At 35.1% G+C, this 17,092-nt stretch overlaps 1 protein-coding gene across 3 annotated transcripts in view; it reads right to left on the bottom strand.

Annotated features, from left to right (window-relative positions):
* The window catches only part of LOC149780199 (choline transporter-like protein 4), a 234,626-nt gene that overhangs the window by 9,914 nt on the left and 207,620 nt on the right, over window positions 1–17,092 (bottom strand). For all 3 annotated transcript variants that reach the window (XM_089936955.1, XM_089936953.1, XM_089936954.1), the window contains exons 20-22: window positions 10,437–10,507; window positions 5,006–5,094; window positions 3,810–3,894 (exon numbers count right to left, since the gene is read on the bottom strand). In XM_089936955.1, coding sequence (XP_089793081.1) covers window positions 3,810–3,894; window positions 5,006–5,094; window positions 10,437–10,507 — 245 coding nt within the window. The remainder of the gene's footprint in view (window positions 1–3,809; window positions 3,895–5,005; window positions 5,095–10,436; window positions 10,508–17,092) is intronic.

The following is a 17,092-nucleotide window of genomic DNA, read 5'->3' as shown; positions in this document are numbered from 1 at the left end:
GCGGAAATTGCAAGAACTAAAGTCAGATTTTTTCAAATCTGCACCAGTCTCGCTAATTCTCACACTTTTGACCCCCATCTTATCATCAGTCCATCCAGGAATGCAACCAAAGTACACTAGAATTTCATCCATGTTAATGATCATATTGTCTGTGAAATCATCTGCTTCTCTTCTGGCCTTCACAAATTCATATGATATTTTCTCTAAATATTCTAGCTGATGCTGAGTACTCAATTTCCATGCATGAAGCACTATATCATGTCACTTCAAAATTGTTCCATTGTTTCAATTTATTTTCAAAATTCCCATGAATACCAGTGAAAAGGAACCAAAGTTAACTTCCAAATTTTGACCATCTTTGTATATTCCAAAAACAAACAAATTTGGCACATTTTGAAGGATCCAAAGTCAGCTTGCTTTGCAATAAAATAACCTTTGTATTGATATCCTTTGAAAAAAGAACAACCGGCTTCAAAGTATCAAAAGTCAGTTTCCGAGTTTGACTGGCTTGGTAATAAAACTAACCTTTGTCTTTGATGTCCTGTTGGTAAGTTCAAAGAATGGGGTTTACTGCTGGGTGCTACTTATGTTTATTCACCATCCATGATGCTATGTGCTTGTCATTTGTAGTTATAATTAATACAAAGGAGCATTGATGTGTGCAGGTAAATAATATACACTTGCTTTAATGATACTTTTGTAACCTGTGCTTGCCTAAAGATTGTCATTTGCACTCAGATCAATGTGTTTTCAAATAATGATTTTTATTTGCAAGATCCTATCATACTGTAGACCTTGATATAATTCAATCTTGGTTATTTTGCACCTAAAACTGTGTCATGCGTGAATGACAGTTGTCTTCAAGACATCGGTTGATTATTTCCCTCTCCTTTGCAATTTTGTTGGATCCACTTTTTAGTTGGATAACATTCAAACCTCTGAGCACAACCAAACACGATTTGTTTCTCAATGTTCATGTCAATGAAAAATGTGTCATGTGTTATTGGGCATAAGTGATACACGCTACAGTATGGAAGCCTCCACTACATATATGGATTTCATGGATATATTTTATTCTTTGATGCTCATGTTGAAAAAAAGGAATATATGACAACAATACAAGTTTAGTTTCTTTCTTTTTATTATCCAATAAGCATTTTATCTATCTTATTGCAATGTGCAGTGGGGAGGTTGGGGGGGGAACACAAATGCAATACAAATTTATTTTGTTTCTGAAGTCTTGGGACATATGACCTAGGTGAAAAAAGTTTCAACATAAATTCTGGGACAGGAAAAAAGTTATTATTTTATTGTGTCCCAATATATACGGTAAATACGGTATTAAAGATAAAAAAAAATGGGAACAATATACTGACTGGATTAATCTAGCTTCCCTGTATTCATGGACTGAGGATTGATCAGTTATATTTTTTACATTCCAATGATGCTAATTTAGTGATAGCTGCCAAACAAATGTTTTTAATCATAGTTATAACAGATATGGGTGTCTGAAAGAATCATGTTTCTTCCAGTCTGTGAAATTACCTCCCCTAGCAAACTCTTCAGTATTTGAAATTATTTTTGCATGCTTTTCAAACAGTAACCAACATACCCACCTGTTAGATTTTGTTTGGTAGCAGATAAAATGAGTACTGTAATGAGTACATGATACACCAGGCCTGTGATTAATAGTCTTCTATGTAAGGACCATTAGGGCATGGTGTGGATGATTAGCTAACGGGTCTAAATGATCTTGACCTCTGAACAAGGTATGCAGTATAAAACTAAAGTTACTGTGTAAAACCATTATTTTCTAATTAGACTTACCATAACCTTTGACCTTCAGTCCAAGGAATGGATACTTAGGTATTTTGACTATCTTAAGTGCAATCCATCCAAGATAGTTATTGTGCAATGACCTTGACCTTTCAGCTGAAATAGGCCTCTTCCATACTTAAAGGACAAGTCCTCCAAACTCTAGTTAAGGTGAATGATCTAACACTGATGTTATTTTGCAAACAATTTCTTCTTTCAAATGACTGACTTTTGACAATTTGACCCCCAGATCAACTGGCCTCTTTCTTATCCAAAGTGTGAGCTATACACAAACTTTTGTGACGGTATATAGTTGAGAACTGAAATTTATGTGCAGAAACCACTTTTAATGTTCAGCCAATGACTTTGACCTTTTAAGTCCCACAACAATACATCAAGTGTAAGTCATCCATAGTTTAGTCCACATCAGTGATGCAGAGCCAATGTTATTGTGTGGAAAACATTTTCCTTCTTTTTAACCTCTGACTCCAAAATCAAGTGGCTTTCACTTTCTGACATTGAAATTCATCAGCTTTTCCCTACCCCAAATACAAGCTACTTACAAAACATTCAACTGTAGATGTTGTTGTTGTTGTAGAGTTTAACGCCATTTTTCAGCACACGATAGGCTATACATGGCAGCCAGTATTAATGGTGGAGGAAGAACCCGGGAAAACCCCAGAAAGAACCACCGACCCACGAGAAGCTATTGGCAAGCTTTCTCACATACCCACATAGGCTGAATCCGAGACTCGAACCCACGCAGACAGAGGTGAGATGGCAGTGATCTGTAATGGATAGCGCTTTAGACCACTCGGCCACTCGGGGCCCCCAACTGTAGATGTGCAGAACTCAAGGTACTGTAAAGAAATCAATTTGGAAAGGACACATCATAACATGACCTGCTCCAACTCATTCATCCTTGAACATACTGATAGGTTTCTGCTGTCACTAATTTTTGAAATCTACTTTAATTATAGTTCAGTTTGGGAAGGTGCTGTGCCTTTATAGCTTTTACTGTTGAAAATGAAGGACTTACAGAAGCAGAGGAACAGTGTATCCACTGCCATGCTATACACACTGAAAACTAAGGACTTACTGAAGCAGAGAAACAGTGTGTCCACTGCCATACTATGCACACTGAAAACTAAGGACTTACAGAAGCAGAGGAACTGTGTGTCCACTGTCATGCTATACACACTGAAAACTAAGGACTTACAGAAGCAGAGGAACAGTGTGTCCACTGCCATGCTATACACACTGAAAACTAAGGACTTTCAGAAGCAGCGGAACAGTGTGTCCACTGCCATGCTACACACACTGAAAGCTAAGGACTTTCAGAAGCAGAGGAACAGTATGTCCACTGCCATGCTACACACACAGAAAACAAAGGACTTTCATAAGCAGAGGAACAGTGTGTCCACTGCCATGCTATACATGTTGGAAATGAAGGACTTACAGAAGCAGAAAACTGTGTCCATTGCCATGCAATACACACTGAAAACTAAGGACTTACAGAAGCAGAGGAACAGTGTGTCCACTGCCATGCTACACACACAGAAAACGAAGGACTTTCAGAAGCAGAGGAACAGTGTGTCTACTGCCATGTTATACATCTTGGAAATGAAGGACTTACAGAAGCAGAGGAACAGTGTCTCCACTGCCATGCAATACATACTGAAAACAAAGGACTTTCAGAAGCAGAGGAACAGTGTCCACTGCCATGCTATACATGATGGAAATGAAGGACTTCCAGAAGCAGCAAAACAATGCGTCCACTACCATGCGATACACACTGAAAACTAAGGACTTTCAGAAGCAGAGGAACAGTGTGTCCACTGCCATGCTATACACACTGAAAACTAAGGACTTTCAGAAGCAGAGGAACAGTGTGTCCACTGTCATGCTACACACACAGAAAACGAAGGACTTTCATAAGCAGAGGAACAGTGTGTCCACTGCCATGCTATACATGTTGGAAATGAAGGACTTACAGAAGCAGAGAAACACTGTGTCCACTGCCATGCTATACACGCTGAAGAAACAGCTGCTGACAATGTAGGATCCAAATGCAACAATCTGAAAATAAATTACAAAAACAATTTATGAAAAGAAATTGAGATATCTCCTGTTATATATTAAGTACAAGTTACTAGTTAGTGAATGTCTTAGTAAACATAATGTTTTTAATTGATCTCAGATATGAATATCTACATTCTCTCTATATAATTGGAAAGAAACAATTAACTAGTATAGATGCTACCTTTTATAAATGGGTGTTATCTTAAGTGAATTACTAACATATGAGGTTCAGTGAAACCAAGGGCTATTATCATCAGTAAATTACTCACTGTTTAAGTTAGGTGGACCCAAGGGATATTATCATCAGTAAATTACTCACTGTTTAAGTTAGGTGGACCCAAGGGGTATTATCTTCGGCAAATTATTAATCATGGTTGACTGTTTCTAAAGCTACTGTAATCAACACTGAGTGTAGATATGGTTACTGTAATCAAGGTTGACTGTTTATAAATATACTTTTATACTGAGACAAATGTTTAGAAAGTTTGCTCTAATCACCACCTACACTCAGGTGCCATGATGGCATGGTGGGTAGCATGCTGGACCCGTGACCAAAAAAGCCTGTTTTCAAACATTAGACTAAATCAAATCAAACCAAAACCACCAGTACTTACTTTACATACAAAATTTATTTGTAATTTTCCAAAGACTATGACATTGTACAGAATTAAAACTAACTGATGTAAGTCTAAAATTTTATCAAAATCTAAGCAATAGGTTCTGAGTTTATAAACAAAAATTACTATCTTCAGCTATATTTCAATCCAATTCACAGGAACAGTTCAGACTAAGCATATAAAAAATTACTTTATTTTTCTGTACTTCAATCCAATTCACGGGAACAGTTCAGACTGAGCATATAAAAAATTACTCTATTTTTCTGTACTTCAATCCAATTCATGGGAACAGTTCAAACTGAGTTTATCAAATATTACTATATTTTCCTGCACTTGAATCCAATTTACGGGACAGTTCCCATTTCTTGTCCCACATTATGTAGTACTATCTAACTTTTGACACCAAGCTTTAGAAGCTAACCTTTCCACTGGTTACATGTAGGGAGATGTTACAAAAGGTTTATTAACATGTATACAGTTTTTATACTCACTACTACAGGAACAAAATAGAAATTCAGTGTTGGTTTGTATGTACTCAGAAACTCTATCCGCCCGTCAAAGAAAAAGAAGGATGCTGCAGCTGAAAGGTAGAGAGAGATATATCATGTGATGCCTATACAGTAAATGTAAAGTCAAGTCTGACCATTGGGACATTTCATGTGATGCCTATATGGTAAATGTAAAATCAAGTCTGACCATTGGGACATTTCATGTGATGCCTATACAGTAAATGTAAAGTCAAGTCTGACCATTGGGACATTTCATATGATGCCTATACAGTAAATGTAAAGTCAAGTCTGACCATTGGGACATTTCATGTGATGCCTATACAGTAAATGTAAAATCAAGTCTGACCATTGGGACATTTCATGTGATGCCTATACAGTAAATGTAAAGTCAAGTCTGACCATTGGGACATTTCATGTGATGCCTATACAGTAAATGTAAAGTCAAGTCTGATGTATGGAACATTTCACGTGAAGCTAATACAGTACATGTAAAGTGAAGTCTGACCTATGGGCCATTCATTTCTTGTCAATACAGTAAGTGTAAAGTAAAATTTGATCATTGAGACATAACATTATAAGAGATAATTATAAGAGATAATTGTCCATAGAGGTTGATCTCAATGAACCTCCATAAGATATCTTAGTAAATTGATCCCTGGTATTAAAGACATCAGTCTGATGTGTTGTAGATCTATTGTATGTATGTATGGATGTATGTGTGTGTGTGTGTGTGTGTGTGTGTGTATGCCTGTATGCATGCATACATGTCTGGATGTATGCATACATTCATGTTTGCATGCATGCATGTATGCAAGTCTGTGTATGTATGTATGTATATATGTATGTATGTGTATGTATGTATGTATGTATGTATGTATGTATGCATGCATGCATGTATGCAAGTCTGTCTGTGTATGTATGTATGCAAGTCTGTCTGTGTATGTATGTATGTATGTATGTATGCAAGTCTGTGTATGTATGTATGTATGCATATGTATGTATATGTGTGTGTGTGTGTGTGTGTGTGTGTGTGTTACTAAAATCCGGATCTACTCAAAGTAGATCTGACAAGCACTGATAAAGATAAATGGGCTGGTGACCTTGGGATTTTCAAGTCCACTTATATTTAGTAACCTGTCAGACAGACAAATGCATTTCATATATGGGATAGTTATCCTTAGTCATGATTTGTTACATCTGTCACTTTTATAACTGTGACTGGTGATCTAAAAGGTCAACAGAAAATTAATTCATATTGGCATCCATCAGATCTCTATTATGTTCAAAATCTCTTATTGGCATCCAACTGATCTCCACCATGTCCAAGATCCCACATTAGTAACCACTGGATTTCCACTATGTCCAAGATCTCATTAATATTCATTAAATCTCCATTATGTCCAAGATCTCATATTGGCATCCATCAGATCACCACTATATCCAAGATCTCATATTAATATTCATCACATCTTCACTATGCTCAAGATCTCATATTGGCATCCATCAGATCTCCACTATGTCCAAGATCTCATATTAATATTTGTTAAATCTCCACTATGCTCAAGATCTCATATTGGCACTCATCATATCTCCACTATGTCCAAGATCTCAAATTGGCACCCATCATATCTCCACAATGTCCAAGATCTCATATTGGCATCCATCATATCTCCACTATGTTCAAGATCTCATATTAATATTCATTAAATCTCCACTATGTTCAAGATCTCATATTGGCATCCATCATATCTCCACTATGTCCAAGATCTCAGTTTTAATCAGATTGTTATATAATTATGTATGTATCATGATTTAACATCATGTCAGCACAATACTGGATAAATAATGCTGGCTAAAAGTTGGGTTGAAATATATAAACATAAAGAATTGCAAACAAATTCAGGAATGTAATTCCTTCCTAAACATATGAAAACATGATGATAAAGGATAACGTAAAAATGTTAAAATTCTGTACTCTGTATTTGTCTCAATTACAGAAAGTACAATCTGTTTTAAGAGACCACCCCTTCTGCCAACGAATAGTGTTCTCTTTGGATAATTGGTCTCATTAAAGTCACAACATCACACATGTATAATACAATCTGTGCTTGAAAAATGAGGTTCTTCATGACAGGCAGTCTTCCCAGAATTAGTGGTCTTAAAGTCAGATTTTACTGTATATTGACTTTACAACTGTAAACATATATGAAAACAGTAAGAACACTTTTGCAGAAATTCTCATTACAAAGAACACCTGCTTAGAAAGAACAACCAGAATGTAATCAACAGTTACATAGCTTGTTTCTACAAAGCTTTCAGTAGTCTCCAGCAGCCATTGCCAAAAACAATTATAATAGAGATAATAAATTCCAACTAAAGTGATCTGGACTACAAATGATAGCCCTGCTATGAGGCACAAGATATAAAAGAATAAAAAGGTAATTATATTAGTGATGTCAAATATAAGGTAAGATAATTATATGATAAAAACCAGTTATAAGTTTCTTTTTAAAAACAAAATTCATTATCCTTAAACTCCACTTCTCTGGAAGCCAGATTTTACTGAAAGTGAAAGTCACAGCCTTGTCCACTGTTAGATTCATAGTTCATACATCAACTACCTTGATTAGCCACTACAACTGGTGTCTCACATGAAATACATGCAGTCCACTCATATGATTCAATACTCACTGACTTGTACAATAGGAGTTAACCTGATGAGGGTAACTTACCACACTATACAATTTATACTAATATAGAAAGGTTGCAAATGTATAAACATTTCTTCCTACTTCTAAATGAATTGGCCAGAATGTGCCTTCTTTGTAGGCTAGGATATATATAGCAAGCAAATATATATGTTGGCATGGGCCAAATACCATGTTAGAACAGCTTGAAATCTAGGTCATAATGACCTTTTTTTTAAGAGCGTAGTACTAAGAGATGCATTCAACTCTCAAGTTTCATGAACAAAACATAAAAAGCCTACATTAAATGAGCTAAAAAACCAAAACTTTCAACAAAGTCAATATAGCATGAAATATAGGTCACAGAAACTTACTTTTTGCAACAAGACTGTACTACAGATCAAGATGCATCTCTTCAGCAAGTTTCATCATTCAAGGCAGAACAGTATGTCCACTGAGTTCATTGATCCAATCGTAAACAGTTATAACACAAAATATAATTAAAATCAATGTTGAAATAAGGGTTATAGTGACCTACTTTTATGATGAGTGTGTAGTATCTCCAAGATGCATCTGCTCACCATGTTTCTTTAGTACAATTATAACAGTACGCATCAGGTATAACAGGATGCATACAAATATGCAAAATAATTGTATGGTCATGAGCTAAACACAAAATCTTATCCTAAGCCGGTAAAATGTAGTGTTGCCTTTCTATTGCAATAATGTGGTTCTAAGAAATGAATACAATCACTGACTTTACGATTACAATTAACAGTGCCTGAAATATAAGCCCAAAACATAAAAATGTCAGTGCAGTATGAGATATTGATCTGTGACCTACTTTTGTGACAAAGGCGTAGTATTTGTCAGGATGCATCTTCTCACCAAATGCAAAAATTTAACCAAGAATGTACAATGTATAAGAAGGGTATTTAAAAAGTTATGACTGTTATTGTGCTTCGTACAAAAAAGTTAGCTTTTAGTGAGCAGTGCATAACTGCATCCCCTCCAAGTTGTCCTCATGCACCACCACAACTCCTCTCAGTCTTTTTATCGACTTATTAAATCCTATAATTTAATCTCTTTTCAGAATATTGCTCATACATTGGAAAATTACACATTGAACAACAAGGCAGCATTCAAGTTCTCTGTACTTCTGCAAATCTTTCATAAAAAAACCCCTAAAATACCATGTTTCATTACCTGTAACAAACTCATTCAAACATCTCTTGTTCCCTTGTTCATATCTGGCACATTACTGTTTGGTGATTTCAGCTCAGAAATCATCTTGCACAGAACTTTCTGAGCTTCAGCTGCTTCTTTAATATATTTTAAACAGTTGCTGAATTAATACCTGTGAAAACAGAAATATCATCCACTGTATACCGAGCATCCTCAACAATTACACAATTTGTAACAGCCATTTCCTGCTGACATATCCCAGACAACAGTCCTCCAGCATGTGGGTGATCTTCCATGGATTTGTGATCATCTTTAAAACGTTGAAACCTAGAAATTGCTGACCTTGATATCAATCATACAGTAAGCTCTTTGTACATATGGATATGCTTTCCTACATGTGGATGCCAACTGTGAGACTGTATATATGTATATGCTTTCCTACATGTGGATGCCAACTTTGTGTGAGACTATATATGGATATGCTTTCCTACATGTAGATGCCAATTTGTGAGACTTATATATGGATATGCTTTCCTACATGTGGATGACAACTGTGAGACTGTATATATGGATATGCTTTCCTACATGTGGATGCCAACTGTGAGACTATATATGGATATGCTTTCCTACATGTGGATGCCAAATGTGAGACTGTATATATGAATATGCTTTCCTACATGTGGATGCTAACTGTGAGACTATATATGGATATGCTTTCCTACATGTGGATGCCAAATGTGAGACTGTATATATGAATATGCTTTCCTACATGTGGATGCCAACTGTGAGACTGTATATATGGATATGCTTTCCTACATGTGGATGCCAACTGTGAAACTGTATATATGGATATGCTTTCCTACATGTGGATGCCAACTGTGAGACTGTATATATGGATATGCTTTCCTACATGTGGATGCCAATTTTGTAAGACTGTATATATGGCTCTGCTTTCCTACATGTGGATGCCAATTTTGTGAGACTGTATATATGGATCTGCTTTCCTACATGTAGATGCCAACTGTGTGAGACTGTATATATGGATATGCTTTCCTACATGTGGATGCCAATTTTGTGAGACTGTATATATGGATATGCTTTCCTACATGTGGATGCCAACTGTGTGAGACTGTATATATGGATATGCTTTCCTACATATGGATGCCAATTTTGTGAGTCTGTATATATGGATATGCTTTCCTACATGTTGATACAAATACTGTTGGAGGTAATACTATAGTTTCCTTCTACTTTGTAGAGGTAAGTTAAAAGTTGACCGGTCATTTTTCTCAACCTTCCAGTTGCACAAATTCCATAGATAATTTTCAAATAATTCTGCTACATACTAAAATAGATACAACACACCATGCATCACCTGCAAAATTATGATGCTAATGGCTTTCAGTGGGACTTTGTATTGAGGCTTCAGATTGATATCAAGTTCAGTGCCAGTACTGCTTAAAAGTATATCAATGTAAGTCTTGTGTATTTCACATTATTAAAATAACTTGTAACTTATTATGCCAAAAGTTTCTACTTACTGACACCCCCAACAATGACAAGTTTTCCAATAAATAAGAGAAAATCCGTCACTTTATCCACAACCACAACCCTGAAAAATAAAAATAATGATAATAATAATAACAATGATAAATTACACAATAATGATGAATACAATACTGATGATATTACTATTTTTATTTCCTACTTTATCTCAGCCCATCTCTCTGTTGCTCAAAACTAAAATTTACTTGGATAAGTAATAGTCTGTATAATTTCCAATGATGCTTATGCTTATAAATTCATGAATGTTTGTGTGTGTGTATGTATGCGTACATGTATACATGCATGCATTTGTGTTTGCACATGGTTTAATGGCACAAAAGTACAATTATTGCTGTAAACTGCCAAGTAAGTTAGCAAAACTGCAGACTAGTCAAATGCCTTGACGTAATTAATCATCAGGAAGTCAAAAACTACCAATGTAAATACCCACCATGAGACAAACCCTTTCAAACAACAGCAAATACGCACCATGAGACAAACCCTTTCAAACAACAGCAAATACCCACCATGAGACAAACCCTTTCAAACAACAGCAAATACCCACCATGAGGCAAATCCTTTCAAACAACAGTAAATACCCACCATGAGACAAACCCTTTCAAACAACAGCAAATACCTACCATGAGACAAACCCTTTCAAACAACAGTAAATACCCACCATGAGACAAACCCTTCAAACAACAGTAAATACCCACCATGAGACAAACCCTTCAAACAACAATAAATACCCACAATGAGACAAACCCTTTCAAACAGTAAATACCCACCATGAGACAAACCCTTTCAAACAACAGATAATACCCACCATGAGACAAACCCTTTCAAACAACAGATAATACCAACCATGAGACAAACCCTCTCAAACAACACTAAATACCCACCATGAGACAAACCCTTTCAAACAACAGGTAATACCCACCATGAGACAAACCCTTCAAACAACAGTAAATACCCACCATGAGACAAACCCTTCAAACAACAGTAAATACCCACCGTGAGACAAACCCTTTCAAAACAACAGCAAATACCATCCATGAGACAAACCCTTCAAACAACAGTAAATACCCACCATGAGACAAACTCTTTCAAAACAACAGCAAATACCACACTTGGGACAAACCCTTTCAAACAGTAGCAAATATCATGAAAAACCCTTCCAAACCAGCATAAATATTCATCTTGTGTCAAACCTTTCCTAACAATAGTTAATATCCACCATTATACAAACCATTCCAAACCAATGTAAATATATACCATTATACAAACCATTCCAAACCAATGTAAATATATACCATTATACAACCCATTCCAAACCAATGTAAATATCCACTATTATACAAGCCATTCCAAACCAATGTAAATATATACCATTATACAAACCATTCCAAACCAGTGTAAATATATACCATTATACAAACCATTCCAAACCAATGTAAATATATACCATTACACAAACCATTCCAAACCAATGTAAATATATACCATTGTACAAACCATTCCAAGCCAATGTAAATATATACTATTATACAAACCATTCCAAACCAATGTACATATCCACCATTATACAAACCATTCCAAACCAGTGTAAATATCCACCATGAGACATACCCTTCTAAATCAATGTATCAACCATGAGCCACACCATTCCAAATAATAGTAAATATCCACCATGAGACAAACCCTTCCAAAGACTGACAAATATACACGAGACAAACCTTTCCAAACCAATATAAATATACCATGAGACACATCATTCCAAACAACAGTAATTATCCACCATGAAAAAAAACCCTTCCAAATAATAAATATCCACCATGAGACAAACCCTTCTGAAAACATTTAAATATCCAGCATGAGACAAAACCTTCCAAGCCAATATAAATAGTCACCAAAAGACAAAAGATAAAACTTAAAGATGTTGCAAAAATATCATGAAAGAGGTAAACAAATACCAAGGCCAAAAAAACTAAAGTCCTTAAAAATATAGGTTAATTTTGTTCTTCATTAAATTATTAAAAGCCACAACTTTCTCAGCTAGACCACAATCAACGGATGCATCTCACAGCAAACCGGTTACCACTATTTGTCACAGCTGACTTATTTTACATCCATGAATCTGCAGATACACTTCTATCTTTATTGTCACCATGACTATACATCCAGGAACCAGCAGATACAGCTCCTATCTTTATTGTCAATATGACTGTAGGTTGTTATATACAGTGACCCAAACCTTATTATAATGTGATTTACGGGAAGCACATGTACCATATATTAAGGTTTCTTACAAGCAAGACAATGTCATAAAATGCGTATTTCATGATGAGAAACCACACTATAAGTTAGTTTTTAGGATCCAAGAAGAAACATGAAGTGATGTTGTTATTGTTGTTGTAGGGTTTAACGCTATTTTTCAGCACACGATAGGCTATACATGGCAGCCAGTATTAATGGTGGAGGAAGAACCTGGGAAAACCCCCAGAAAGAACCACCGACCCTCGAGAAGCTACTGGCAAGCTTTCTCACATACCCACATTGGCTGAATCTGAGATTCGAAACCACACAAGGTGAGATGGCAGTGATCCGTAACAGAGAGCGCTTTAGACCACTTGGCCACTCAGGGCCCCTAAAGTGATGTAAAAAGAAGCAAAATATTAATGAAATGAATCCAATTCGGGATCCATGATCACATCCATATCCAGGCTTGAAAATGAACATGCTAACTCAAAATGGCAAGTACCATTTGACTAAATCTATATCAGGGCTTGAAAATGAACTTGCCCAACTCAAAATGGCAAGTACCATTTGACTAAATCTATATCAGGGCTTGAAAATGAACATGCCCAACTCAAAATGGCAAGTACCATTTGACTAAATCTATATCAGGGCTTGAAAATGAACTTGCCCAACTCAAAATGGCAAGTACCATTTGACTAAATCTATATCAGGGCTTGAAAATGAATTTGCCCAACTCAAAATGGCAAGTACCATTTGACTAAATCTATATCAGGGCTTGAAAATGAACTTGCCCAACTCAAAATGGCATGTACCATTTGACTAAATCTATATCAGGGCTTGAAAAGGAACCTGCCAAACTCAAACTGACAAGTACCATTCGACCACATCCATATTTGGGATTGAAAATGAATCTGCCCAAATCAAACTGGCAAGTACCATTTGATCACAACCATATATATTAAGGTTTGAAAATGAACCTGCCAAACTCAAACTGACAAGTACCATTTGATCACATCCATATTAGGACTTGAAAATGAACCTGCCCTAATTAAAATGGCAAGTACCATTTCAGGGTTCTCTGCTCGCTGAAAGTAGATACTTTTGCCTAAGTGTTTTCTCCATTTGTTTTGATGAAGCTCGTACAGAAACTTCACTCTCAATCTTCAGTACTAATATAGCCTAACTGAGGGAGAGATGACTGGTTTCAATTTGTAGTTACTGACAAATGGTATTAGAAGGGTCCATGATACATTCTGGAAATTCTAGGTCATTAACATGATCAAAACATTTACATTGCTATACTACCTGCTTGTGTAAGTGTTTATTCTGGGCAAGTGGAAAGATTAGTACTTGCCTTTCTGGACAACTGGATATTTTTATTTTATTTTTAACCTCTGCATATGATAATGACAGAATGTGGTATTCTGCATATGATAATGACAGAATGTGGTATTTTGCATATCTTATTGACAGAATGTGGTATTCTGCATATGACAGTGATAGAATGTGGTATTCAGCATATGAGAATGATAGAATGTGGTATTCTGCATATGATAATGATATAATGTGGTATTCTGCATATGATAATGATAGAATGTGGTATTCTGCATATGATGATGATAGAATGTGGTATTCAGCATATGATAATGATAGAATGTGGTATTCTGCATATGCTATTGACAGAATGTGGTATTCAGCATATGATAATGATAGAATGTGATATTCTGCATATGATAATGATAGAATGTGGTATTCTGCATATGATAATGATAGAATGTGGTATTCTGCATATGATAATAATAGAATGTGGTATTCAGCATATGATAATGATAGAATGTGGTATTCTGCATATGCTATTGATAGAATTTGGTATTCAGCATATGATAATGATAGAATGTGGTATTCTGCATATGATAATGATAGAATGTGGTATTCTGCATATGATAATGATAGAATGTGGTATTCTGCATATGATAATGATAGAATGTGGTATTCAGCATATGATAATGATAGAATGTGGTATTCTGCATATGATAATGATATAATGTGGTATTCTGCATATGATAATAATAGAATTATAGGTTACTGCATTTGTATGGGAAAATATGAACGAGTTTTCGGAATGAATACTGCACGAACCTGTGAGTGTAGTATATCCTTCCGACAAAACGAGTTCATATTTTCCCATACAAATGCAGTAACCTTTTTATTATATGCTCATTTTTTTATTCTACCTAAGGTTTAATTATATAAACAAAATACACTACAAGAAACAACGTAAATGAATGAATGACAAAACGAGTTCATATTTTCCCATACAAATGCAGTAACCTTTTTATTATATGCTCATTTTTTTATTCTACCTAAGGTTTAATTATATAAACAAAATACACTACAAGAAACAACGTAAATGAATGAATGCCGTATTCCAAACTAAATACACAAGCGCAGATTTGACATTACAAAATGACATCATTATTAATGCACACATAGCTCCGCCCAGATAAATTTGAACTTAGTCACGCGGTCAACATAACTTTCTGAAGAAAATGGTGTGTCTAGTTAAAATTGAAATTTTTGCAGTCATATTGTGAATGAATGCGCATTGCAACGACTTTTCCATTTGATCTGGAGTGAATATATTTTAGTATTTTGTTTTGATTCAACGAAAGTTTGTGATTTTGGACTGGATTCATCTGTGCAAATCATACATGAAATACATCAGACTGAAGTGGCACGGGAGAAGTGTGTTTACGTCTGCAAATGTGTTTCTGTTTCTGTCAATGAATGTTTGAAATCATAACGTGGGAAAAATATGAAGTCTTTCAACTGCAATTTTCAAAAAGACGCTATGGAATTTAATGTGTATTTCATTTTGAGTGCAGTAAGGAGGATGCAATTGCACTTATCATCAAAATTACAGCATACTTTCGAAATGTGTAATTCAGATTGAAAACATATGACATGGCTCATGTAATTTGGATTTGCAGAATTAAGAAAAAACATTTTGAGGAAATTCAGGATGCAAAACTGTAAGTATATTTTATTTTGCTATTCTTATCTTGTCACTTGTATGTTATTTGTAAGGACATAATTGTCCGTCTTTTATATAATGTAGCTAGCCTAAATCTGAAACATTGTATCAACACAAAATGTCAAGACAGCTGGGATTTTTTGCAGTCCACGAAACATGTTTTTAGTTCATTCAGAAACAAATTTAAACAACCACAACGTAAAGAGCCTCTTACGCGAGTGTACATGAATTGTTTACAACTCAAAGGTGCTGGCGTCAGAGTCCATTGTTTATTTACAAAAGAAAGTAGTTCCTTTATTCACGTGAATGCTATATGTGTATTGTCGCGCGCATTCAGTATCGGGGAATATTGAACAATTCTCACAATGTAAAGTTAATGGGGGAAAAAATGAGCATATAATAATGTGGTATTCTGCATATTATGTTATTGACAGAATGTGGTATTCTGCATATGACAATCATAGAATGTGGTATTCTGCATATGATAATGATTGAATGTGGTATTCTGCATATGATAATGATAGAATGTGGTATTCTGCATATTATGTTATTGAGAGAATGTGGTATTCTGCATATGACAATCATAGAATGTGGTATTCTGCATATTATGTTATTGATAGAATGTGGTATTCTGCATATGACAATCATAGAATGTGGTATTCTGCATATGATAATGATTGAATGTAGTATTCTGCATATGAAAATGATAGAATGTGGTATTTTGCATATGACAATCATAGAATGTGGTATTCTGCATATGATAATGATAGAATGTGGTATTCTGCATATTATGTTATTGAGAGAATGTGGTATTCTGCATATGACAATCATAGAATGTGGTATTCTGCATATGATAATGATAGAATGTGGTATTCTGCATATTATGTTATTGATAGAATGTGGTATTCTGCATATGATAATGATAGAATGTGGTATTCTGCGTATGATAATGATAGAATGCAGTATTCTGCATATGACAAATATAGAATGTGCTATTCTGCATATGATAATGATAGAATGTGGTATTCTGCATATCATGTTATTGATAGAATGTGGTATTCTGCATACAACAATCATAGAATGTGGTATTCTGCATATGATAATCATAGAATGTGGTATTCTGCGTATGATAATGATATAATGTGGTATTTTGCATATGATAATGATATAATGTGGTATTTTGCATATGACAATGATATAATGTGGTATTCTGCATATGATAATGATAGAATGTGGTATTCTGCATGATAATGATAGAATGTGGTATTCTGCATATGATAATGATAGAAGGTAGTATTCTGCATATGATAATGACAGAATGTAGTATTCTGCATATGATAATGATAGAATGTGGTATTC

Source organism: Sinohyriopsis cumingii, chromosome 16 (genome assembly GCF_028554795.1).
Source record: "Sinohyriopsis cumingii isolate HCF-2022 chromosome 16, ASM2855479v2, whole genome shotgun sequence".
Classification (NCBI taxonomy): domain Eukaryota; kingdom Metazoa; phylum Mollusca; class Bivalvia; order Unionida; family Unionidae; genus Sinohyriopsis; species Sinohyriopsis cumingii.
Note: the sequence above shows the minus strand (reverse complement) of the source record. Positions and strands in the feature narration are given on the sequence as shown.